The 27,338-nt window shown below is 36.1% G+C and overlaps 1 protein-coding gene across 1 annotated transcript in view; it reads right to left on the bottom strand.

The window, feature by feature from the left end:
• ERBB4 (erb-b2 receptor tyrosine kinase 4) overlaps nt 1–27,338 on the bottom strand; it is a 680,938-nt gene that overhangs the window by 317,719 nt on the left and 335,881 nt on the right. The window contains exon 5 of the mRNA XM_088021952.1: nt 13,110–13,175. Coding sequence (XP_087878078.1) covers nt 13,110–13,175 — 66 coding nt within the window. The remainder of the gene's footprint in view (nt 1–13,109; nt 13,176–27,338) is intronic.

The raw sequence follows: 27,338 nt of genomic DNA, 5'->3' as shown, positions 1-27,338 counted from the left end.
CCTAGTCCTGCGAAACTGCAAGAGACCCTCAAATCAAATTGAGGTAGATCACTTCCCTCAAATGCCAGATCGAGACTTCATACTTTAACTGAACATGATATGCTTCCTTATTCCCTTTCTTTCCTTTACTCTGGTATTGGCCTGGAAGGATAATGCCAGCATCCATATCTCCTTTGTCATTGCTGAAGGGGTAGGGGGCAAAATTATGGATTTTAGAGCAACTTTTTATTTCAGGGTAGGAGAAAACCTAACTGACCCCTGGCTTGAAGGGACAAATGCCACAATCCCGGCAAGCGAATCCATTAACATACCACCTGAGTGGGAGTGGTCTGTGTCCCGACGGATTTATCTTTGTCTGTGGTGGTTATCATTCGGCTTGCGCCTGTTAATGCCTAGATAGCTGGCACAAAGCCAGACAATGTCTATTAGATTATCTAACTGTGCCTCCAACTTTCCACGAACAAACTAAGACACCCCATTGGTTGATTCCGCTGGATTTATATTGTTGAGTTAGAAAGTAATTAGCAGGAGGCATTCACAAATCAGGATTCATTTCCTTTGGCAGGGCTGTACTTCCCTGGTAAGGAGTAAAGGTAAATGAGAATATGATCACAAATCTCTCCTCAATTCTTGAAATATTGCAGAATCTGCTGGTAAGACAATGACTGCCCAACAAATATCCTTAGATTCTCTGGCCAAAGTTGCTCTTGATAATAGAATACCTCGGTTATCTTTCAGCCAGACATACAAGTGTTTGTGCTATGGCTGACACTACCTCTTGTACCTGTATGAACACTTCTGGAGAAGTTGAAACTCAGTGAAATAAAATCACCGAGCAAGCCACTGGGCTTAGAAAGGTGTCACTTTCCACAGGGTCTTACTTTGCCTTATTTGATTTTGATCCATTTGGGTCTTGGGGAACATGGCTTTGAAGTGCACTCCAAACATTGGAAATTATCTTGCTTATAAGAATCAAAGTAATCTCTCTGGTGTGTTATATTCTCTCAAAAGCTTTAAATGCATGTTCACAGCTGCTAACCACCAAGCAAAGGATTTCCCTAAGACAAAGACAGAGATGAAGACGAAGAAGGGGGAGGAGCAGGATAATGTCCACCTTAAAAATTGTGAAACTGAAGTCGTGGCTTAGGAATAGCACAGAGATTAGACGGAAAGCATGATGGCCTCTGACTACCCCACAGAGGATCCACGAAAGCTGTGAGAACTATTATTAAACAGTAGCAGAGAGTGGTGCTAATGCCTTAAATTTAGATCAGACCTCTCAGTTAAGCTGAGAGTTTGATCAAAAGGGGGGAATTGTTAAAAAGGAGACAGCAGGCCCAGGTATTCTATTAACAAGTGGAGTCACTTGTGCTAAACTGTACTTCAGCAAACCAAGAATTAATACCTTACCCAACTGCATTTTCGACCCCTCAGGAATGTATCCTTAACTGGTCAATAGGGAGTTACCCGATGAGCACTAGTGAAAGAATCTGCCAGAGAGAGCCCCTCCATTTCCCTTCCAAAAGCAATCTTGCCTGAAACAATGCATTATTTCCTAACAATTTCCTTTTTCCACCCCCTTTCCAACCTTAAAATTCTTTTCTTTTCTTTTTTTTTTTAATATTTTATTTATTTATTTGAGAGAGAGAGAACAAGAGACAGAGAGCACGAGAGGGAAGAGGGTCAGAGGGAGAAGCAGACTCCCTGCCGAGCAGGGAGCCCAATGCGGGACTCGATCCCGGGACTCCAGGATCATGACCTGAGCCGAAGGCAGTCGCTTAACCAACTGAGCCACCCAGGCGCCCAAAATTCTTTTATTTTCTACAGCTTGACAGAGCTCTTCCATTGTTAGGTATGATGTTGCCAGATTCATGAATTGCTGAATAAAGCCATCTTCTCTTTAAATTTACTTAGTTGCATTTTTATCATTTAACACATCTTATATTATTTTATAGTAGTTTAATACTTGATGGGGAAAATACTTCGACATAGTTCTTCTTTTCAAACATATGGCTATCTTATTAATTGTATTTTCCAGAGATACTTTAGACTATTTTTGCTCAAAAAAGGGGGGGGGGTAATTGATTGAAGATTGTTAAATGTGTAGCTTAATTTTAGAGGAACTGACCATGAATCTTCTCATTTTGGAACGTAATAATTCTCCATTCATTAAGTCTTCTGTTATATCTTGGCACAATACTGTAGTTTTATTTTTATTTTAAATAAATAACTACTTGTGTCAGTCTTTCTTTCTGTCCTTTACCCTCCACCCCCCTCTGTGTTCTAGTCAATGAAATTAAATATGTCTTAAAAACATACAACATTGTGTAGAGGAAAATAAACATCTTAGGTAACAGTTACTGGAGTTCAAGAAATACTCAAAATAGTACCAAACCAGAAGAGGGAGCACCTGGGTGGCTCAGTTGGTTAACTGTCTGTCTTTGGCTCACTTCATGATCTAGGGGTCCTGGGATCAAGCCCCAAGTCCAGCTCCCTGCTCAGCCCCTCTGCCCCTCCCCCCTGCTCACGCTCACTCACCTGCTCTCTCTCTCTCTCTCTCTCTCTCTCAAATAAATAAATAAAATCATTAAAAAAAAGAATAAAACCAGAAGGTATTCTTGTAGTCATAATGCTCTATTGGCTCTATCGTAACAAAATTCGTAGGCAAAAGGACTTTAGATAAGCCAAAAAAAAAAAAAAAGATCAGGGAAGTAGTGATATGCAAAACTTATATTTTGGGGTCTATTTTTTATGACTTCACCATAAATTAATTCAGTGACTATTTCTTTTGAAAATATCCAATGTAGAGAAGCAGCTATAATAATATTATAAATTATCCAATAATGCATAAAATTTATATTTGCTTGAGAAATGGAATATGTCTGATATTAGGCAATTCACAATTCTTATATATGTAAAAATGTGGCTTGATACAGAAGACTTCATAAGTATCCAGTCATCTCTCCTCTTCCTTGTCATTCACATGCCGTTTACTTAATTTTCCTCCAATCAGACCAGTTAAGGCAATAAATAGATGATACATCTTGGATTAATGCAAGGCAGAACTCTAAAGATGATATTTTTCTTCAGACTCGCCCAATTCCTTAACCATGAGAGTGGTATGTAAGTATTTGCTTTTCCAAGAATGAAATCTCACACTTTTTTCTATTCCTGCAGCAAATAGTGAGTATGAGTGTCCTGTTTATTAATGGACAGTCTGATGTCACCTGTAGATAATTTTGAAATTTTCTTTTCAACAGTCAAATGTAGTTATTCTAATGACAATCAGCTCTTTGGCTGCAAAGATATAAATCATTCTGAATAAACTGTCATCACAACCAGAATAGCAAAATTCTTCTAGGGGTAACAATTCCAGATATTTCTGACTGTTCTTTTCAATGTCCTCTCAATATTCTTTCAAATGTATAGCATCCACTCTATAATCTTTCTGATTAGATTACCCATCTCCACAGTCTGCATTTCTGTAATGTAAGTGCCTGACATTAAGCTTTTTGATTGTAATGTAAGAGCATGACATTAAGCTTTTGTCTGCTGACACATCCATTTCAAAGACATCCATCTTAAATAAACATATGGCAACTGTATGACACAGTTACTAGGAAAACACCTAGATAAAACAGGCTGCCCCCAACCACGGAGTTCCCCCTTTAGAAACCCCTGGGTAAACTAGATAACTGACCACTCTAGTGACGCAGCTTTCCCCCTCCTACACCCTAATTCCCACTCATGCTTTAAATTCGCCAATGAAGAATGAAGCTGTGAAACCTTAGGCACCCTACCCTTGACCCCAGTAAAAGCAGAGCCCCAGCTCTGTGCTTTCTATCTCTCTATACTCATGACCTTACCTTGTGGCCCGAGTACATACCATGTACCCTACAGGACTTGTGAATAATAAACCTTGTATTTTCAAAGTTCCCTGAGAGTTGTTGCTGTGGTACACTTTGCAATCATACTAAGAAGCCCAAGGGAAAGTCCAGCCACAGCGCTGGCTCAGGTTGGGGAAATACCTTTGAGGACTCACGGGACCAAGTGAGTACCCAAGAGCATTCCTAGCCAACAGCATCACTGTCCACAGGCTGAGACCAACACAGAACAGCTTCCCCAAACTATCTGTGCCTATGTCTGTCTATGTCTATATCATCTATATCTATAGTTAATTACTGCACACAGACAGGAACACATACACACAAATATCTGAATCAGGAAAGGAAGCTTGAACAGAAATCATCTTTTTCAATCTTTTCATTGTATAAGTGAGAGAACTTGAGAAAACTGAGGTTCTTAAAATTTGAGTTTGTTCAGGACCCTATCTCTGGTCTCTCGATGCTCCCAGTTCAGTATTATTTTTGACCTTTATAAACATTCCTCATTTTGTCTTGTACCCAGAGCATTTCCAGAGAACAGGCATAAGTTTACATACTTTTTTTATACCCCTTTGATCTTTAGCATGACATTAAGCAACATCTCCTAAAACTGTATTAACTGTATTATATGGAGGACTTCAAATAACTCTATCTCCTGTAGTTAAAACAAAAACATCCCTTCCTTTTAAATCTTTGAAAAACGTCATCAAATTACAGCAAATATTATCAACTTATGTCAAAATAAACACATATTAGGGGAGATTATTCTCTCATTTTCTACAAGTAAATTATTGGGTCACTTTTGGAAATGTTTTAGATGGACACAATTTTAGAAATTATGCAAGTAATCAATTCATTGTAATGTTTCCCCTAATTCTACAACATCTCCAGAAACTACAAATCCAAAAAAGGAAAATAAGAAATAATTGAAATCGATAAGAAGGCTTATGGACATGCAAAGTTATTAGTAAAATACAAGGTTTTTAATTAAAGATGTTGGCTTTTTACAAAGGCTTGCTGTTACCCTGATTGATCGAGCCTGCTGGCTCAGCTCGTTCTATTTTCCCCATTTGCTCCCATTTGCTTTTCTCTGCCCTAATTGGATATTTACCACATCGGAATTACCTTTTTAAACAACATTTGCTCCACAGAGGTCGTAAATACAATTACACTTTAGACAAACTGTATGTGTATGAATGTACATGAGTATAATTAGCTTATTATTTTCATAATTTGTCATTTTGATTTTATAAGCTACAGGAAATTTTTGGAAGTTTCATGGAAAAAGGTACAATCTAGTTTTCAGCTGTTACAATTTCTTGCTGAAATTTTGAGGAACAAAAATACATAATTATTTTTAGATTTTAATATTCTAAATTTCAGACATATTTTAAAATAAAAAGGCTATATATTATCATCTATATATCTATATATCTGCATATATATATTTCTAAAGTTTGCACTAAAAGTAAATAGAATCCATAGGCCAGGCCAAGTAGTTTATTTTTCTATTATTAAACTGCAAGTTTTTGTATATTGCAACTACTGAAAATAATTTTCTTTGTGCACAATATAACAAATTACCTAGGAAAATGCTAAATAATTTTTAAAATTTTCTAGCATATTCTATAATGTCTGTATAGAAACATTAAATAACGTAAAGTGTTGTTTGGAATAAGTTTTTACTTTGCCAATATAGTAGTAACCTCCTATTACAGTTGTCTACAACAGGACAAATACACAGCTTGTGTTAATTTCAATGCCATTCTATTTTTAATTTAAAATAAATGATTATGCTATTAGGGAGAACACTGTAGAAGTAAGGGGTGAATTCCACCAGAAGTTTTCATTTGGTTGAAATAATGCCTTAGCTTTAATCGATTTAATGGACATGTCCATGGACAGAAGCATATTTGTTTGCTCCAGTAGTTGAAACATATATTCCTCATTAATTTTTGTGGTGTGATATTTTGGTTTAGGAGACAAACATTTTGTGGGTTTTTTTTGGGGGGGGCCTATTGTCAAATGCACTTATCTCTTTCAATTTGTTTCTAAGCGAGAAATGTCACCTGTAAAGGAACTGAGAAGACTAAAGCGTATATGGAGTGGGAATCAGCCTAGCAACTTTTAGTTAAATAATCAGCAGTTGAAGGCATAACTCCTTCAATACAAAATTTGTGCAAAGGTTGAGAGAATCAAGCTGTAATATTTTTATATGTTTTTCTCCCTCATTCCTCAAAATGCAGTGCCTAACTGAGATGGCACCAGGTCTAGAAGGGTAAAGGAATGTGTAAAATGAACAACACCCTGCCTGATAATGGGAGGCTGGAGACAGCAGGCCTGATACTGTGCTGAAAGATAAAAAAGGACAGGCAGTATCTATTTTAAATGAGATAAGTGTGCTTCATATATCTTGCAAGGACAGAGATAACTTTGTTCCTTTAATCATTATTATTTATTTCTTAAAGCTTAGTCTCTCTCACACGTAAACTTAGAGAGCTCAGACCTTAGGACTCAGCTCTTATGAATAGAGAGAGTTGTCATTCTTACCAGTAAGCTTGCTAAGTAATACTCGCATAAGCTTCAGACTTCACATAGCTGATAAGTTTGTCTCCCCTGACATGACTACATTAATCCACTGAATCAATTTACTTAAGCTGTGATGGGGAGCAATGCGGCCATGATTTCACTGAGCTGAAAAGTACTTTCAAGTTGGAGTCGCTGCTTCATAAGCAGAGCAGCTCTCAGGGTCCCATCCTAAGTTCTATTTTGACGTTTTGCCATGTTCACAAGAAACGACAGGTCCAAAATGGAGTCACGTTTGCTAAGCCCCCACCAAGACTTGATACCTAACCTAACTGCAGTTTCAGCTTCTCCCAGGAGTGGAATTTTAAACCAATCAGTCTGAAATTTCCTGGTTAGAACTACTGAGGAAATCTGCCTGATAAGACCCCTTGCCTTCCCCTAAGGGAAGGTAAACTTGCCTGAAATAATCCACTCTTTTAATTTCCTGTCCCACCCTCCTTCAGCCTATAAAATCCTTCCATTTTGTACAGCACCTCAGAGTTCCCTTCTGTTTGCTAAATGGGATGGTGCCTGATTCATGAATCACTGAATAAAGCCAATTAGATCTTTGAATTTACTCAGTTGAATTTTTCCTTTTTTCTTTCTTTCTTTCTTTTTCTTTCTTTTTTTTTAAAAAACAGCATCTCTGTCAGAAATATTCCTGTTAGATTTACAGGGTCAGTTCTAACATTAACATGACAAAGGATTTAAGGAGAATGAATTCAGTTACTTCAGAAAGTCAGATTCAGCAGTAAAAATGGAACACTTGGCTACACTCTACAAGCAGAATTTACTTACTTTAAAATTTATAAAATTCTTTAGGTTGTCTAAGGATTTGTTTTTAAGGAATTTGTTTAGAAGAATATTTTATATTTTAGAAAAAAAGGTTTAAAAAAATAGCTGTTGGCTCTGGAGTTGATAGTCTGAACATTATCAAATGCTATAGGAGAAAAATGACATACATTATTCAAATGTAACCAAAGCTCACTGTGGCACCCAACCCAGTACACAAAATCAGTTGCAAAATGTTACAAATTTTACTTGAAATATACACAATTCTATTGCAATATCTAGAGGTATGCATAGGGAGCTATTGTCCATAGGAAGCTGTCAATTTATTCACACTCTCCATTTCACGAGATCTATTAAAAACAAAACTTCTTCATTTCTTCTTTTTAAAAACGGCCTCCAGCAGACCTCCCCTCAAGCTCACCATTGTTGTACTCGGCATTTTTGTTTTGCCATTTCTCTATTCAGAGATGTTTTCACTCTGATTACCACTCTGCTTCATTTCACCTTAACAAGGCATTCATTATCGGGGACTTGTTCTCTCAGAGCCTGAATCTTTTGTCTCTACCAAGACTTCTCGCCATTTAGTGACACAGAGTATAATTCCTGGCACATTTTCTGTTTTAGAAAGAGACACCTGTGGGAAGATGTCAGCATTGATATGCTGTAGTGAGTGAAATGTATTCTTAACTTCAGTTTCCTGAGCTGACTTGCGGGGTTTTTAAATACTTTCACCTTCTTTCCCTAATGTAGGGTAAGTCTCAAAAATAATTATCCACAGAAGACAGGGAAATATTTGGCAAATCATGAAGTTGAATATCTTCAGAGAAACCCTCAATGAAGTGAATTTATTTCAGTCATCGGAAAAGGAATAATTTCTAAACAATATAAGACTACATCATTTAGATCCTAAAACATACTTTTGTATGGCCAATCAATAAAAACAGAATATTGTCAAAAACTTGCATAGTCTTGGGGCACCTGGGTGGCACAGTCTGTTATGAGTCGGCCTTTGGCTCCAGTCGTGATCCCAGGATCCTGGGATTGAGCCCCACATTGGGCTCCCTGCTCAGTGGAGAGCCTGCTTCTCCTTCTTCCCCTTCCTCCTGCTTGTGCTCTCTCTCTCTCTCAAATAAATAAATAAAATCTTAAAAAAAAAAAAGAAAAAACTTTCACAGTCTAGATTTTCTGATTTTTAAAAAGTTCAGTCAGGGTTCAGAGAAAAGTGTCTCTCAAGTGGGCCTAAGGTTAAGTAATATATTTTAACTAACAGGCTATGAGAAATCTAAAGGAAGCCTGAAAAATTTTACATTTTTAAAAAATTTTGATCACATACGATCAAATTCAGAATTCAGAACCACTATAGAATCTCTCACAAAGTCTAACTCTAAAACAAAACAAAACAAAAATATTTCTAAAATTCAGGTCTTCACAATAAGTATGTCTTTGAGTAGTTCCAAAATACATTTTGCCTCGGAATGGTGGGCACTTTAAATATGGATAAGTAATTTACCTTTCAAGTACCTCAAACAGGGAGGGAGAGAATAGGAGCGAATGTCAAGGGAAAGTAGCCTCCACTTAACTCAGGGTTTTTGTCTTTTTATTCCTCAGCTGTGGGTATCAGTAGTCTTCACAAGGTGGAACTAGCCTACAGGAATTTCACTTCCACATCTATTCATTTATATTTAAAATGGATTACGTTTCGAACTGTATCTCCTTTAACTTATTAAAATGTTAGCTATTATTTTTTAGGTCCTCAGTATATACCAAACGATATCTAAGCATTTCAACTACATTATTGCATTGAATTTGATTCCAAAACAACAACCCTCTGAGGTAAGTGTAATTATCTCCATTTTTAGATTTGGTAACTGAGATTTAGAAAGATTAAGTCAGTTTACCGTGACAGAAAATGGAAAGAACTGGGATTTGTATCATCTGGCTGATTTCAAATCTGGTGTCCTTGTCCATTAAGCTGTGCTATACAATACGGTATACAGGAAACCGTTTTATCTTTAGACTCAGGACACTCAGGTTGAAATCCCAGGTATTAGCTGTGTAAATTTAACAATTACCCGATCATTTCCTCAGTGTACATTTCCCCATTGTAAAATGAGGTATATGATAACTCTCTTTAATTCACGGGAATATGGTGAAAGTAAATTTTAAAAGGAAAGCTTTTTATAAATTATAAAGATCCTTGCAAATAAATACTATTCTAAAGTTTATATTTGCACATATCAGATACATGTAAATGCTTGTGAATTTAATTTTGATAGACTCTGTGGAATAGGCACAGTGACCATTAAGCCAATTTTAGATCATAATAGCAAGGAGCCTAATTTCTATGCTAAAAAATTAGGTGAATTAAATGACTTCATGCTGATGTTTTGATGAGGCTTGATGATTTTCTTAGTCAAGACTGCCTCCCATTCCCACTTGGTGGCAAGTAAAAAAAGTCATCTAAATGTACTAGAAGAACCTCGTGTTTCTTAAGGTGCCTAAGGATGAACATGCCGCTGCATCTCATGAAGGCCAGAGAATCAGTAGGTAAGAACTGTTACTCTCTCTTTGTCTCTGTTTTTGCTTGCCTCTGTATGACTGATTTATTTACCAGGTTCAAAATGGAAACGTCCACTAGGTTTAATATCTCCTCAAGTTCAAATTTCTAAGGTAGTATAACCAGAATTTCTGGATCCCAGGTCCAAATTCTCTGGGGAGAGAATCTCATTGGCCCAGCATTGGCCAATATTTACTCTTATTACAAGATTTCTCATACTCAACCTTCAGTACTTTTAAAAATTTCATGATGAATAATTATTCTTTGTTTGGGTGGGGGTGGAGTGAGGTTCTCCTGTGCACTGTAGGATGTTTGGCAGCATCCCTGGCCTCTACCTACCAGATGCCAATAGATGCTCCCCCAACCCCTACTCAGTGTTGTAACAGCAAAAATATTCAGACATTATCCAATGTCCCCTGGGGGCAGAGTCACCTCTGGTTTAGAAACACTGCCCTGTGACTAAGGTTAGAGCATCACAAAACAAACACGGCCTCAATGACTCACCCCACTAAAAGGGGGTAGTTCTCAGAGGAAGAAAGGTGTCTGGTTGGCAATTATCCTAAAAGTTGTCTACTATAGGAATAAGAGATGTTGGTCAAAATTATGATTTTTTTACTAACTTTTGTATATTTTTTACTAACATAGCCAAATCTCTTAAAATTAATTAAGAGTTTCAGAATTTTGAGTGCTGTATGAATTGAAGGCATATTTAATTTTCAGAGTTGGAGAACACTCATGTGTGCTGTTTTCTCATTCTTTTAATAGAGTGATTTCCAAAACTTTGGCTCCCTATCAATTAAAGAATGATCATTCAGCACTAAAATATTACTACTACTACTACAAAAGAATAATTTGTACTATATTTTTCTATTCTACAAAAATACATATAAAATGCAACAAATATTAAATTAACTAAGATAGTTTTATTTGATTTCATTCGCTAATAGTATTATTAAAAGTACTACATGGGACTTCTGATCCAGAAATAATGGCATACGCCTCCTCTTCCCTGCCCTTCCTTACTAAGAACAGCTATACCATGGAAATAATGCAGAAGGCAGTAATGCAAAGGAGAACTCTGAAAGGTGTTGAGACAAAGGCAAACTGGTTTGGGACCCTGAACTGGAGGCACAACACAGTAGTAGGCATCTTATGTCTCCCTACTCAACAGAAGAAAGGAATCCAAACTAGCATTCCCTAAATGGAAGCTAGCAACAGAAAGCAGCCCAAGTAGGCTTATACATTCCCCAGATCTAACTTGTGGGCCTCAGGAATGCAAGGTGAGGTTGGCTGGCCTGAGAGTTCCCTCCCCCTCCAGAAGACCAGGGGTGAGTGGGGGGTACCCACCAGAGGGGCCCAGCCACAACCAGCAGCCAACCGGGAAGTGTCCCTTGGTAAAAGAAGTAAGTGAATGAGTAAAAATTAATTTTTAAATTTGACAACTCTGAAGTTTTTTGCCATGAGAGGACCTGAGGACCTCTGCACACTTAACAATTTCCATGGTTACTTGCCACTTCATCACAGAGTATTACAACCATTCTTCTATATTTTAGAAATCTTGACTCTGTGCAAATGGCCACATCAGTGTTATTTCAGCATCGTGTGCAACTCGATTTCAACTACTTTGCTGTTAAAACATTGTCTACAAATATTGTAGTGAATTTATTTCACATATTAATCTAATCTTTACAATCCTGCTTAAAATTCTTGCCAAAACATAGCTGCCATAAAACAGTATTTCTGTCAAATAAGTTAACTTAAGTCTACACTGAGATACTATGTTTCATCTAACTTTTTGACAAAGACCGGAAAGTTTGATAATATACTGTTTTACCCAGGGAATAGGGAAACAGGCATTCACACACATTGCTTCTGGCAGAGAAAACTTTTACAAACTTTACAGAGTACAAGATTTCCATGTTAGTGATCTCTATCAAACTGCATAAACACATGTCCTTGACCTTGTAATTACCACTTCTAGGAATTAACACTACAAGTGAATTCATGCATATATGCATGGAATAAAAAAAATTAAGGGGCATTATAGCATGTAAAGCATGCTAGCATTTGAGTGAAAAATGGGCTGGAACATACACATATTTCCTACTGTGTGCATAAATAGTCTCTGGAAGAATACACAAAAGTAGCCAGTAACATTTTGTTGCCTAGGGGTGGTTGAAGGACAGAGGCAGAACAAAAGTGGCAAGACATTTTTACTTTATGTTCTTTTATATTTATGAATGTTGAACATGAAAATGTCCATGAATTATTTTTTTAAAAAAGAAAGAAATCATTTACCAAAGAGAATATTTTTCCTATACCTGTTTCTTTGGTGGCTTACAATAAAGTAATTATTTTTGTATTTCCTTATTGAAACAGAACCTAACAAACATGAATAGAGACAAATTAGAAATATCTGGACTTTCATCCAACAGTATAATAAGTTTCCATAATATCTAATATTTGTATATTCATACTTTCAATCACATTCTCTGTGTCTTCTATGCTAATAAAGGAATAAATTTCAAATTGCCAACACACTGGTTTCCGTATATTATTCCAGCTGTTGTTATTGCAGCAGGAAGAAAAATCTTTACCACTTATATAGAGCATTTTGTTTTTCCTTTTTAAAGAAACCATTTATCCTTAAGATTAGTAAAAATTCAGTGCTGATTTAAGTATGGCTTTAAGAACGCTGAAAAAAATAGATACTTATCTTTGTATTCAATATACTTTGCTTTTAAATGTCTTAGCAGTGATGTTAGCTTATATTTACTTTAATGACTAATGCAAGAAACAATATAGGCAAGGGCAAGATACACTGTTATTTAATAGTTAATCTATATCCATAATTCATATAGTTAATATCTCTGTGCCTAGAATAGAGTGGGGACAGAGTGCTCTGTTTTTTCTCTTTTTTTCTTTTTCTAATAAATGAATGGTGTTATAACAAAGTACTGGGGAAAAGTACTGAGATATTAGGTTAAGCTCAAATGGAGTTACCATTTTGTACACATTTGAATTTCCTACTTTCTCTGTTATACAGACTCTTAAAACATGGTTAATATCAGCACATCTGTGTTGTTGATAGCATTAACCTGGAAACCACAAAGAAATGTAAGAAACAATTATATATTATGTTTCATTTGAAAGCTATGAAATTAGGCAGTTTACTTGAATAGAAGCAAATCCACCACAAAGAAGCAAAAGCTCATTTTCATGTTTCTGATGACCCAGAAGTGTGAAAAGCATCAATTATTAAAATTTCTTGACCATTTCAAGCCCATGCCTTCTCAGTGCTCAACACTTACAGGTCTGGCAATGATTTTCTGTGGGTCCCCAGCATCGGCCAGTACAGGACTTATGACAACGTCCACCTGTAGAATAGGAAAAAGCACATATACATTATAATCTTTCAATCTTTGACTAGAAGCAACTCTTCAATGAAAATATTCTTGCTCCTTTATGGGGATTTTTATATTATACTATAGTTGAAACGTAGCTCATAAAATGCCCACTTGAGTTGAATGTCAAATGCATATGAACCTGAAATACAATCTCCTGATACTCAAAATCTTCTCATCATTTTATAAGAAGTTTCAAGCATTTAGGGGCACCTGGGTGGCCCAGTGTGTTAAGCATCCAACTCTTGCTTTGGCTTAGGTCATGATCTCAGGGTTGTGAGATTGAGGCCCAGAGCCCCACATAGAGCCCAGAGTCAGGCTCTGCACTCAGCAGGGAGTCTGCTTGAGATTCTCTCTCTCCCTCTGCCCACCCCCCAATCCCCTGCACTTATGCTCTCTCTCACTCTCTCAAATAAATAAATGTTTTTAAAAAGTTTCAAGCATTTAAAACATAAACTTCTTAGAAAGTTTAATTTCAGCTATTTGACATCCTCTTTTAAAAATTTTGTTGATACTACCTTTATTTTCAAATATAAACTCTTATCTCCTGTAGCAGTATCTTCCTCTTAAGGACTTTGCTACTCTAGGTATTTTGCTCAGCAAATACAGTTGTCCCACAGAGAAATTCTCCTAAGGACTCAGCAAAAGAATATTAGCTAGGAGAAATCACATATAACGATTTCCTTTGAAGGTTGCTTTTGAATTTCATAAGTTCACTCTAAGTATTTGTGGGTGTAAGGGTATAGAAGCGCTTATTTTTAGAATAAAAAGTACACCTGAAAATCTATTAAAGACTAAAGCTTTTTTTTTAAAGATTTTATTTATTTATTTGAGACTAAAGCTTTTCTATAACATAATTCTTATTAAACCTTCTCTTAATTTTCTAATATTAATTGTGAATGAGTATATGCCTATACAAGATGTGTATTCTAATGTAATAAACTATATGGTAAAAATTATGAAATAGGGTTATATCAAATGTTTCCTTCTTTCTTTGACTCATGAGTTTCAACTCTTCAACTTGAAAGATCTTACAACTTGGGCAGTTTTTTTTTTGTTGTTGTTGTTTTGTTTTGTTTTTCTCTCTCTCCTTAAGAGACTGCCTGAATGAACTTGTTATGTTAAATGCTTTCACAGTTAAGGAGCAGATTCAGTTAAGGAGCTGAACCTCAGACCATCCAAATGGTCTACCTTCTGCAAGTGAACAGTATTATTTCCAAGTTAATATAACACTTAGGCTCAATTCCAGTCACCTTCTTAAAAGTACCAGGATCCTTGCCACAAAAGAGTTTATTTAAAGCAATTCTGTTTGTGAAGCACTGTTGCTGACATCACCAGCATATAATATCCTGTCACTCTGCCATCTGTTTATTTAGATCCAAACACATTATAACTACATAATGCAAGCTCATTCTAGCTGACAGGAAAAGGACTCCATCTGGCCTGAACAATATAACTTTAATCAGTGATAATGATAATTATTATTAAAAACCTACTGGAGCTCTTTTGTACAATGCTAATAAATCTAATTTGATTTATACCAGCGGAAATTAGAAAGGGCTGTGAGACAAAATGGGAAGCAGAGAAAACTCTGAGTACAAACTTTTTATGAGAAAGTAGCTAAGGTTAATATATTTCTTTAGATGTATTAAAATCTTTTAAATCAACCCATTAAGTGGTCTGTTAATTAAAGATATCTGAAGCAGAAGATGATCTACTATTTAATCTATGACTTCTTTAATTGTGTTAGAGGCTAGTGAAATATTTAGCTGTATTCACTGTGACCAGAGCACTCTTGGTAGCTGGGGGGAGGGGGAGTAGCTAAGTAATAGAGGACATTTTAATATATTCAGTGTTCCATTTTTATTAGATTATATATTTTCTACCTTTTTATTCTTGCAGTTTTGATTTAGCACCCCAAGACCTATGCCTAGATCCAATATAAAAAGGAATATTACTAGAAATTTGGTTTATGATTCTTGACAAAGTATCACGGCAAGAGTCACCTACTTGGAAACAGATGATCTAGTACCCACACACACACACACAAAGTTTAAATAATTTAACCTTCACTATGTACATGTTGTTAGGAAATTTTGTTTGGTAGTGTCCATTTTTTATTCAGATTTAAACAAAAATATCTATTACTGCTATAAAAGGAAGCTAACAACAACTGCCCCTCTTCTGGGATTTTACCCAGTCTTATATTCCCTTCAACCCTTTTGGTAACCAAGAGGAGGGGGATCACTTGGCTCACACATTTCAGAATTCTATTACTACACACATGGGAGGAACCGTGACCTCAATGTGCTCCACAAATTGTTGCTCATTCTGGCCTGCGCTTCATTTGACTGTCTTTGACTCTTTGGAATCTGCTGACACATTCAGTTCAGCTTTAGTCTTCAAAAGTGTGCCATATATGGCCCTTGGGAAAACACTATTTTCACTGAGTTGTTGCAATTCAGTAAGTGTCAAAATATCTGAACAAAATCTGACCGGAGGTATTTCTGAATTAACGTATTTGCCATACTTTCATGTCTGCAACCTTAGTTTGATTCTTGTAGACAACTGGGTAGTGTAGTTTAATATGCTTTAAAGTATGCTTTTAGGTTTTTGTTTTCAACAGTTCTGCTGCACACAAGCGTCAAAAAATGAGAAGGTAGGTAAGGGGTTTCCTTATTAACTACCTATCTAGAATAGGAAAAACAAAACAAAAAACAACTACAATTTTTTTCCCCTACCCTCTTTCCATCCATTTATCCAAAAGTATTTTTTCAGTTCCTTCTGCATCTGTGTATTAGGAACTACGTTAAGTATCAAAACAGACATGGTGACTTCTCTAATAGAGTTTAGAATTAATTTAGCATTATTTTAAAGGGAAATGATTTTGTTTACTCTGTATCTAATGTTCACCTTCTATGGGGTTTAAGGAAAGAAGCCAACAAATCTAAATTTTTAACAGTCCTCTTATTCAGGCAAGAAGAGTTGGATGCAGCCAGGTTGAATTGGACCATTTCCAATGTAATGCCTCGTGGCTTGGAAGTCCACTCCATTCCTTATACAGTGATTTATCTATATGACATCTAAAATGAGATCAGCCCAGAGCATTTCAGTGGAGAGGATAAGTATGGCCCATGAAGGATCCTGTGTGTCCTCTACAGAAAGAAAAAAGCTTTAATGGTGGCCCATTATCTTACTGAGAACTTCCTGTTTTCTATTCTCAGATTCTCAGGCATTCAGTGTCTCAGGAGGGCTGATTTCAAGGGGAAAAAAGACCATATATTCACAACTCTTTTACTGTGAATTAATTTTATAAGTAACTTCTCTAGTAGTATGTTTTTAAAATGAGGACAGCAGAAAGGAGAGATAGATACTAGTCTATGTAAATGGAAAAAATATTTTGGGGCACGGAGACCTTGCCAGTGTTGTCCAAATCTGCCTATTTCCAAGTCTCAATCTGCTACATGAGTCTCTTCCATTGTTTATTACAATAATTCTTTTAAAACTATGTGAGGAAATGTGCCACTTAAAAAATAAGAATCTGACATTTCCATTCAGCTTAGTGATAGCATAGTTATTTAAATCAATACTCCTACCTCTTGTCACTCTGACTCAAAGAGGTGAAATATAAAACACAATTTTAAACAAATATTTCTGTTCACTTTTAGCAACCATTTTAATCTTTTAAAGTAAGTGCTGATTACTGCACATCAGCATTATTTTAATTTACAATCACCTCTACTTTGACAACTCATTATTCATCACAGAAGTTAGCAAATATGACTAAATTCATCTTTTATGCTTGTCCAGCAGAAGTTATTAAAAACGTAGCTTTCGCATTCTTTTTTTTTTTTTTTTTTTTTTTTTTTAGGAACTAGAGTCCCTGAGCCACTTTGTAAATTCATGCTAGTTTTCCTCATTTGTGGGACCACCTGACAGAAGAGATGGAATTTAACATTTACCTCTGGACTGCTTTCTGCAAGTAATATGCCAAGACAGTAGTTACAAAATGAAGTGAATGGCAACCATAAAAGATTATATCCTCAAACTGCTTCTAGCTAAAGGCAATGCAGTTATATCTCTGGATTCTTCTTTTAGTGCTTTTAAAAACTGGCAGTCTTGACCTCTTAAAACTTTCTTTACTGGGAAAAGAGTGAAAGAATAGTATCTTTTTCGTGACCCTATAATTCAGAAGGGAGAAGTGGAACATTTATTGGAAGTCTACACTAAATCAGTCCCTATTCTTGAATGGATGATAAAAACATGAATAAATAAAAGCCCTGCCCTCAAGGAGCTTTCAAGAACCAGGAAATAAGTAGAAGAATAGGCAAATGATTATGATAATCACATTTGCTAAAATATAGGTATGCATAAAGTGGAGAGGATGGATTTGAAAGAGGCTCCATGGAGGGGCAGGCATTTCAATTGGTGTTGAATGTCTAGTTTGTCAGAAGAGGAAGGAATTTCCAAGCTCAATGACTAACCTAAGCAATGAGACAGAGGCATGGATGCACACAACTCTTTGGGGCCATAACGAATACTTTATAGTCCTTTGAGCTATCTGCATTGGGACAGCATCTGGAGGGTAAGCTTACAAGGTGTCTTGAAAATCTTCTAAATAGGTCACAGTTTACTCTGTGCAGGTGTTATGGAGTTAGTCAAATTTTTAAAAACTGAAATTATGTGGTTTGATCAGCAGAGTGGAAGAGAATTTCAGGTTATGGTTCCCAAAAGTTAGTGTTGAGATTTGAGAACCTATGCAAAGTGCTGATTTTATAGTCTGGGGCGAGTGAGGTACAGGAATCCACATTTTAAAAAAGCAATCCCAGGGATTCTGATGATGAAGTTTCCAGATGACAAAGTATGGCTAAGAAATAACGGTTTGGCATATAATTCCAAACATCGTAGTCATATTTTGAGACAATACTTTAACCGTAACATTTGATCAGATGCTTGGTAACCAAACTCACAGGATTAAATGGTGTAAAAATCTAGCAGTCTCTTATTTCCCAGTGTGCACCCCTTGTTTTGTGGATATATTTCCAGCAGGTTGCATTTTTTCCCCCAGCAGTCCTAAAAAACACATAGCTTTTTTTTTTTTCAAATTTAAACTATTATAAACGGCCCATATGATAGTAAAGTCACAATATGCTTCCAGCAAATGGTATGTTAGTATCATTATTTAATGATATTACTCTAATGTGGCATTGCCCCTTTTTTAATCAGATGTTAATACTCTGCTGTTTTTGTCTTACAGCTCTCACTGTCCTGTGTTTGTTCATCCCCACACTTTTGTTACGTAAATGATTTTACAGTTTTCTTCCAATCTCAGCTCAATCTTCCTGTCTTGCCTATGATTTGAAAGTTAACTATTGGATGAAAGCTTTAAATTTTATACATTTGCTATTCAAAAAATGATTGGCAAGTATTTTCACTAACTAGGAAGACAAAGTTAAATTAAAAAACATATATACATGGAATTTTTCATCTAGCAATAAATTAAGTCAGGAGTTAGCAGTTTAAAGTATTTTAGGTAATCACTGGGTTGAAAAAAATAGGCAATGTCAACATCATGACAGTTGTTTTTTTTCTACATGCACCATCGTGTTATTCAGTCAAGCAACCTACAGTCCAAGGATTTAGAATAGCATACGTCCTCATATAATCAAGATTAATTTTGAACAGAAATGTAAAATACATCAAGTTTAGTCTGAAACACTTGTATCCACCCACCTTCTCAGGGATTCAACCCACTGGTGATCTGTAACTGCCAGAGCACACAGGATCTCCCTCCTGGTACCATCTCAGATAGGATTATAGACACATGGCTAATGGATGGACCAGTTATCTGGCACACAGAATTGTGCAAAGGTTTGAAGTACCAAGCCTATTGAGCAAATTTTCATTTTTCCTAAAGCCTTCTGTAAACACAAATAAATCTAGAGGAGAAATCATAATGGCAGAAATCTCATTAGCAAATAGAAGCTGGACAGGGTGGGTTGGGAAAACCTATAGGAGTGCCTTCTTAAAAACCTATTCAGTTGTACATAGGGCCAAGTGGCTACTGCATTAGCATGCTCAGTTTAGATTTGCTTCTACATATTCAGGTAGAACAGCCAGATCTACACAAATTTCACACTCAAAAGGAAATTTGATGAGAATCTAGTTAGAATTTAAGATTGTTAATCATCACTTACATTTATAGCCTTATGTGGTCATAAGTTAACTGATAGTTAGAAGTAATGGAATACATACGCCAAAATAAAACAGACATTAACAGACTAAAGGAATTTTATTTCCCATCGAATGGAAAGATCTGATACAGTATCTGTATTACTGTTCTGTAAATTCTATACTCCTAGCACACCTCCAAATTTCTTTAGGCTACTATAATTAACAGAAAAGAACTTAGAATACTAGTAACAAGGCCCAAATCAATAATAAATCAATATCAATAATAAAAAATGACTCAAATTATAAAGAAAAGTTAAATTTTTCCTGAAAACTTATTTCATACTTGGTAGTATGTCATATTGATACATTTTAATATTTTTATATTTTATATTGAATATTTCATATTTGATACTCTCAAGCATTTCTTCCAAACCAAGTAATTAGAAAGCATCAATTATCACTTTTAGCTGTTAGCACAGAATGGAATACAGGAATTCCACTTACTGTGGAAGAGAATTAGTTCTAATCAATGTCAAATACATTTCTGAACATATAAATAAGGGTCTGAACAAACTGGAAAACCTTACCAGCAGAATTAAAGAATAAATTAAGATGTGTCTGTTGTTCACAATCAACAACAGTAATAATGACAGGTACATCTTTGAGCATTCAAGATGAATCAGCAAGGCCACCAACAGCATCCATGAGCATCCTTCAGAGTATATCCTACCTAGATGATACCCCCTTGGAGGTCTGCAGTGCACAACCTGTTCAGCTATATGTGGTGGTGGTCCTTCTAGGAATGTAATAAGTTCTTGTATATATTACCCAGTTGATCCTCATGGGACACTAAAAGCTGATTCCTTCCAAAATGTATATCTCAAGTCCAGACCATGTAGGGTACAGGCTTATACTTCCAACTGCTTATAAAACATTTCCACCCGTATGATTAGCAGACATTCAAAATATTTACATGTCCAAAATTTAATCCTTGATCTTCCCACCCCAGCAAAAAATTATCCTATAAAGTCTTTCTTCTTCAATCACAACAATCCTTCTTCATGTCAATCAATCCCTCCAGAAGCTCATGCTGAAAAAGTTGAGGTCATCATATTCAGCTCCCTCCTCTTCTTCTCTCACAGCTTGAATCCAAAATCATTAGCCTATCTAGATACCAGTAACTCCAAAATATATATATGTCCATTCATTTCCCACCATCCACACCACTAAGCCACAATCATCTCCTGCTTGGAATAATGCAATAGCCTCCTAACTTGTGTCCTAGCTTCTACCTTGGCCTCTTTACAATGTCTTCTCAATATATTAGCCAGAAGAATCTTCTCAGTCAGACCAGGTCAAATTCCAATAACTTGCCATCTCAAAGTAAAAAAGACAAAATGCTTACAATGGTCTTGAAGGCCCTGTGATATTTGGCAGGCATCCATGCATCCTATGCATCCCTAACCTTACCTCCTACTATTTTCTTCCTGGAACACTCTTCTGAGCCCTCTCATCTTCTGTTCACAGGATGTACAAGGTGCACCCTCTACTTAGGGCCCTCCCATTCCCTCTGCCTGAACCTCTCTTTCTCTGATAGCCTGCAGTCATATGCTTCACTTGCTTACCTGCTTTTCTTAGATGCCACCTCTCCGTGAGGACTTCTCTGACCCATACTGTTAAATATTCCAGATGGATTTACTAAATTCTATTTCTAATATGTGTTCAATTTAGAAATGTTGTAAAGTGCAGAAAACATAAAAGAGGAAAATAAAAATCATTCATAAACTTTGCATTTGGGTGTTTTTCTTTTTTTGAAGTATATTAATATTGTTTTTTAAATAGTATAATAGTCTATCTAGTTTTGTAACCTATTTTCACATTGTATTTTATTCTAAAAATTTTCAGATTATATTACATTAATGCAATTGTGTGTGTGTTTGTGTGCATGTGTGTGTGAGAGAGAGAATTTGCCTCCCATTATACAGCCATACCATAATTATCAATCACTTCACTTAATGGAATATTTTGCTGGTACCTAAAGAAAACCAAGACATATTTTTAAGTAAAAATATATATTAAGACAATATCACTAATTTCATATCATATTTTTAAGCAGATTTGTAGCTCATGGAAAGATAATTTGGATATCAGAAAGAACTCAACCATGCCATTCTTTATAGCCTTCTGGAAAACACAAATGCGCTCTGGAACACTTGGTAGATTTGCAGATGACCAGCACATGTATCAGAACATTTGACAAGGGAATTGGCTGGCCTAGATTGATGTGCTGGTCCTAGCAGTGTACCAAAGGCCTCTGTACATTTCTATCATATTTGACTTTTTTAATTGCTGAGTTAGATAAAACAACTGAAATACGCTTACCATATTTGCCTATGACACAAATCTGGCGGGGGGGGGAGCGATTGCTCATACATAAGATAACCATTCAGACTTTAAAAAGCACTTGGTAAATGAAATGATGAGCCCGAAGTAACAATATAAAATGTAATAGGATCAATGTAAATTTCTGCATTTGTGCTTCTAAATCAGTATTTCATGTAAATATCAACAGACATACACACATACAGAGTCTATCTGGCAGGTCATCCTATGAGACAGATTAGAATTTCAGATCTCACTCTGCTTTTGGCTGTTTCATTCCTCAGGCAGGTAAGTTAACTTCTCTGGCTCGAGTTTTTATTATTTTGTACTTCTGTGTTTATCTTATACATGGAAATTCACACCATGCTGCATAATGAAATCTAGACATCATTACCAAAATCATCAACCTTGCCACACATTTACCATTTACTGAGCACTTTGTACATTCTAACAAGTAGACAAAGTGCTTTACTCTTAGTATCTCATTTAATCTGCACAATATTATAAATACTATTATTTGTCTCATTTTATAGGTAAGAAAACAGAAGCGTTCTTTAAGTGGAATCAGAAACTTGTCTCTTTATATCATGTCAACCCTTTTTATACATAGCATATTAGCTTATCACAAATTTTTATTCTTGTATATTTTTTTACTTCTAATTGGCCTTTACTTTGATCCTATTACTTGTTTATTGAGGTTCAGCAGTAGATGGGGCTAAAATCAATGCCAATTAAATATAAACATATTTTAGTAACTAGCCCTTATAATTGTGACAAGAAATGATAGCCTGTAATTTAGGGAAGACAAAATATTTGAAAGTATTGTATACATAACCAATTTAGAATATTGTCATTCACTGCTCTAAGTGTTCACATAAGTGCTAGCAAAATACAGAAAACATAAACTTTGAAAACAATTTTATCTGCATTTATCCTCCTTTATTTACAGTTGGTAGGATCTTGGGTAAGGAACTTTACCTAAGAGCTGACTTTCCTTATTAATAAAATATAGATGATGATACTTCTTTTATATGTTAGGGGTGATTAAGTGGAATAGCATATGTAAAATGTCTGGCATGTAATAAGCATCAATCAATGTTAGTTCCTTTCTCCCTCCCTCAAAATATTGTATATGAAAATATTAAAGACAACAAAGAGAGACAAAGAAATGCAGACAGTCAGCAGAGGTGATATGGTAGACAAAGCAAGTTATCTGGAGACAGAAGTGTTTATGCAGACAGAGTTGGAATGATCAGTAAGGTATCACAGTCAAGTAATAGGAAAGGGGGAGGGTGTAACATCATAGAAACTTTGACAGGCTTGGCAGACAGGGATAAGTGGGTTTCAGAGGTCTCTGCATGCTTTTGGCAAACTTTGAGAAGCTGCAGTCTCAGCAGGAATGCTACTAATAATCCAAATACAGTGCAAGCTTATTCTGCTACTGGGATATCACATTCTTGTACCCTTCAGTCTAGTGTACATGGAAGGAGGAAAAAAGGGCAGATAATATTTCAAGGTATGTGACAAAAAAGTAGAGAGAAACCCATGGTGGAACAGTATTTGGAATGCTGGAGAGGATCAGATGCGTTAATGCTGGGGTCCCTGCCCTTATCTGTGAGACTGCTAGTCAGAGGTGCTAACGGATCCCTGAGGAATTGTAACCATCTGTGTGTTCAGTTTGTGAGTGGTGTCACATTTCAGAGGCATGATTCGGCAGCTGAAATTCAACCAAATGGACTTTACTCCTCTCAGAGGACGTTAAAAGAGATCCAAAGCATGGCTGGTGGCGACAGTTCTAAATCTTTTCTCAATTCTCACTTTTCTCACAATACTTTCAGCCTATGAAGTCTCTCATTCACAGCCTTGCCCCTGCTCAAGAAGCTCACTAACTCTCCTCCTGCCTTTTTCCCATCACAAAGTATTTACCAGCTACTCTCTTCTACTGTATCACTTTATGTCGTTGATTGAATTAGCCATTTTCCCTAAATACTTTTATTTCATCCAACTCTCTAGTTAAAAAATTTTCTGCCCATTTTAGCATCCTGAGTGTGTATTCCAACATTCTAGGAAGATAGTGTGTGTGTGTGTGTGTGTGTGTGTGTGGACTTTAAGTCCAATGGGCTGAAGAGATCAGAATGGCAGACATGGAATGTTTGAGCAGGTATGGAAGGAAGACCATGAATATTTCCACATTTGTCATTTTTTTAGTCCTGTCAGAGTAGTGGTTACCTGAAAAGCAATGTACTGGTTCTATTTCACTATGAACATAAAGAAATTCCCAATATCTGTGTGTGGCATGGTCTCCATAAGCAGCCTCTGTTTTCATCTGCCTTCCACTTGACAGCTCCAAGAATAGATCTGTCTCCTCTATGAATTAATAAGAAATGGGTATTATCATAGGAAAGCTAAAATGGATGAGATTATTTCAAGCTCCTTAAGGGAACAAACTCTTTCTTCTCCACAGTTGCTAACAGTACTAAAAACACAGTAGGCTTCCCAGATTATATAACCCAGCATTTTCCTTAGAAAGAGGCCAATATCTTCACACTATAGTGCTAACCCAGCTTCTTCTAGTGGGTAAGTTTTGAAAGACCTTATAATGTCTATGGTTTGAGACTTTATAATTATGGCTGGGGTCATTAATATTATAGCCTCTCTTTCTTTTCTTTTTTTTTTTTAAAGATTTTATTTATTTATTTGAGAGGGAGAGAATGAGAGATAGAGAGCGTGAGAGGGAAGAGGGTCAGAGGGAGAAGCAGACTCCCTGCTGAGCAGGGAACCCGATGTGGGACTCGATCCCGGGATTCCAGGATCACGACCGGGATCACGAAGGCAGTCGCTTAACCAACTGAGCCACCCAGGCGCCCTCTCTCTTTCTTATTATATCTGAGATTGAGACTGAGTTTCTGTTACAAATTGCTAGCCTGTAGCAGTCAGTTGGGGAGATGAGACATCACTGAGACAGATAACAAAGAAGAATGGGTAACAAATTGGGGAGGATTAGGTAGCTCCATGGCACCATATTAAACAAACTCTTCTGAGGGGAGCAGCCAGAAGGCTCGTCTTATGTCCCTGACATTATTTCATCCTCCAAAGGGACTTAGCTGTAGGTATGTGTGTATGTGTATGCATGTGTGTTTGTGTGTGTGTGTGTCCCAAGTCCTCACACTTAAAATAAAAACAACCACATTAACAAATAGGCACATTTCTAAAATGCCACCGCAAGCCTAAGGAATGAAATGTGATTTTAAAATTGATGAAGTTTATAAGAAAGTGACCCAAAAGGCATTACGGTAAGTAATAAGCCTAAAATGTCTTGATGTAAAATGTTTTCATTAGTTTGCCTTTGAAGTTCACACACAAAAGCTAAAATTCAAGAATAATGGATTTATAACATACTTTTGAAAAAAAGGATTCCATTGACCAGGTTTTGCAGTGGCACTTCCTGTCAATGTGCTACTAGACAGATCTGGAAATTGAGTTATTTAAGGAAGAAAGTTAAATGATTTGCAAACCATTGCATATGCATTTATCATATTCCATCACAAAATGATTTAAGTTTAAATATTAGCCCCACTACTTATCAATCTGCCCCAGTTTCTTGTTTTCTAAAAAAAATATATATATCGTTGGTCTTGTAACCATTCTGAAATATAAGCCCTCCATGTAGAATCAAAGTCCTTATCAGCTAGCATCAGCTATGTTATAACTTAGACATAATGCGTTCTTATGCAGCAGGAATTGTTCTAGGAGATTTATTTCTCATGACAGATTTAGGAGGAAAATGCTACTCCAGATGAGGGAGCTGAGGCCAGAGAAGTTTAATAATTTGTCCAAGATCACACAGCACGTGGCAGGCCGGAAATAGCCCTGAGATCGGATCCATGATTCCATGTTCTTCACCAGTACTATCAAGTATCTAATTTATGTGAACAGATACAAGAATAGAACAGTCATGTGGGACAGAGGAGGACTGAGCACACAAAATGAATTAAAACACTCATAGGAAGACAAATTTATGTCAGAAAAAAGCCTGGTTTCTTACAGAATTAGTATAAATACGGATAAGTTCAATGGGTTTTAGGAGGTCATGAAACCATTAGGCAAGACTGTGAAATGAGATCATTAACACAGGCACTTATTCAAAATCACCTAGGGAATGACATGCATGGAGTTAAAAAAGATGACTCAAGGTCACTTGCCAAAATCTTTAACGTATGTGGGGAATGAGCAGCACTTAGCAAATGACCTCAATGGGCAGGGTGGAGGGTATGATAGGTGGATGTCAAGAATGTTAAAAAAAGATGTCCTTCCCCACCCACTCCCCATCCCCACAAAATAAGAGGTGTATTTGCTTATAAATGATGATGGGAAGCTAAGAGAAGGCTGATCACAGTTCCTAGCTTTAGGCTACAATACAGAATAAGAGGTATTTTCATAGGAGGAGCAGATCTTAATTATAAATACTAAAAATGATAACAACTAATATTCATTGAGCACTTACTATGTATTAGGCTCTGTTTTTAACATTTTCATCTATTATCCTGATTCACTGTCATATGAGAAAAATGAAGGATACAGGGGCTAAATTAGACAGAAGAAATTTTGGGGTCAAGATTCAAACTCATGTAAGATCCAGATCCTGAGCTCAGCCACTAGGCTACCCTTTGAAGCAAAGAAACATATGAGTAATTGTGCAAAGAGGATAAAGATTCAGGGGGCTTTGCCCAGCAATGAGGTCAGGTCAAAGGTTTTGGTAGGGAGGAAAAGAAGAGGGGAGAGGAAGAACAACGATATCTCCTTTTTCTCTCTTTATGATTGCCCACGTACATATTCTTAAAGTAACATATACCTATACTTACTGTAAATTAATTCAATATTCATGAAACAATGTTTTGGGTTTTTTTTTCCCTCAGATAAAATATTTGTGTTCACTGTATGGATTAATAGTAATGATCTACTATTTCATGAGCATGTTACAAAAGTGCATGACATTAATTTACCTTTTTCTTTTTAAGATTTTATTTATTTATTTGAGAGAAAGAGAGAATGAGTGGTAGGTAGGGGCAGGGGGTGAGAGAGAGAGAAACAGACTCCCTGCGGGGCTCAATCCCAGGACCTGGAGATCATGACCTGAGCTGAAGGCCGATGCTTATTAACCAATTGAGCCACCCAGGTGCCCCTTAATTTACCTTTTTCTACTGAATCAAACCAAGCAGATCTCTGTCAATTATACAACTACAAGGACCCTTAGATATTTGTTTATTCCACTAAAAATGCAATAAAATGTCTGACATTTAAAATTATTCAACTAATGAAATTGAGAAATAAAGAGGTAATTGGTTATTTAAAAAAAAACTTTTAGTTTTATCATTGACTTATTTTCTAGTAAAGCAAATTTCTTTATTCTGAAAAATACATTTTAGCATGTGGTAACCAGTAATAGTTAACTACTAAAAAGTAACTAGTAACTTTGGCAAATAGGTAACTAGTTTAATGATGTATTCTACTTCTTGAGTACAGAGTTGGAGTTGATTCTTTAGAAAATAATTTTGAAAAAAACTACTAGATCAAAATTTT

This window comes from Eumetopias jubatus, unplaced genomic scaffold, assembly GCF_037043125.1.
Source record: "Eumetopias jubatus isolate StellerSeaLion01/CBP00866 unplaced genomic scaffold, mEumJub1_p1.0 scaffold_3, whole genome shotgun sequence".
Classification (NCBI taxonomy): Eukaryota; Metazoa; Chordata; class Mammalia; order Carnivora; family Otariidae; genus Eumetopias; species Eumetopias jubatus.
The sequence above is the reverse complement of the archived record's forward strand: the minus strand, read 5'-3'. Positions and strand labels throughout refer to the sequence as shown.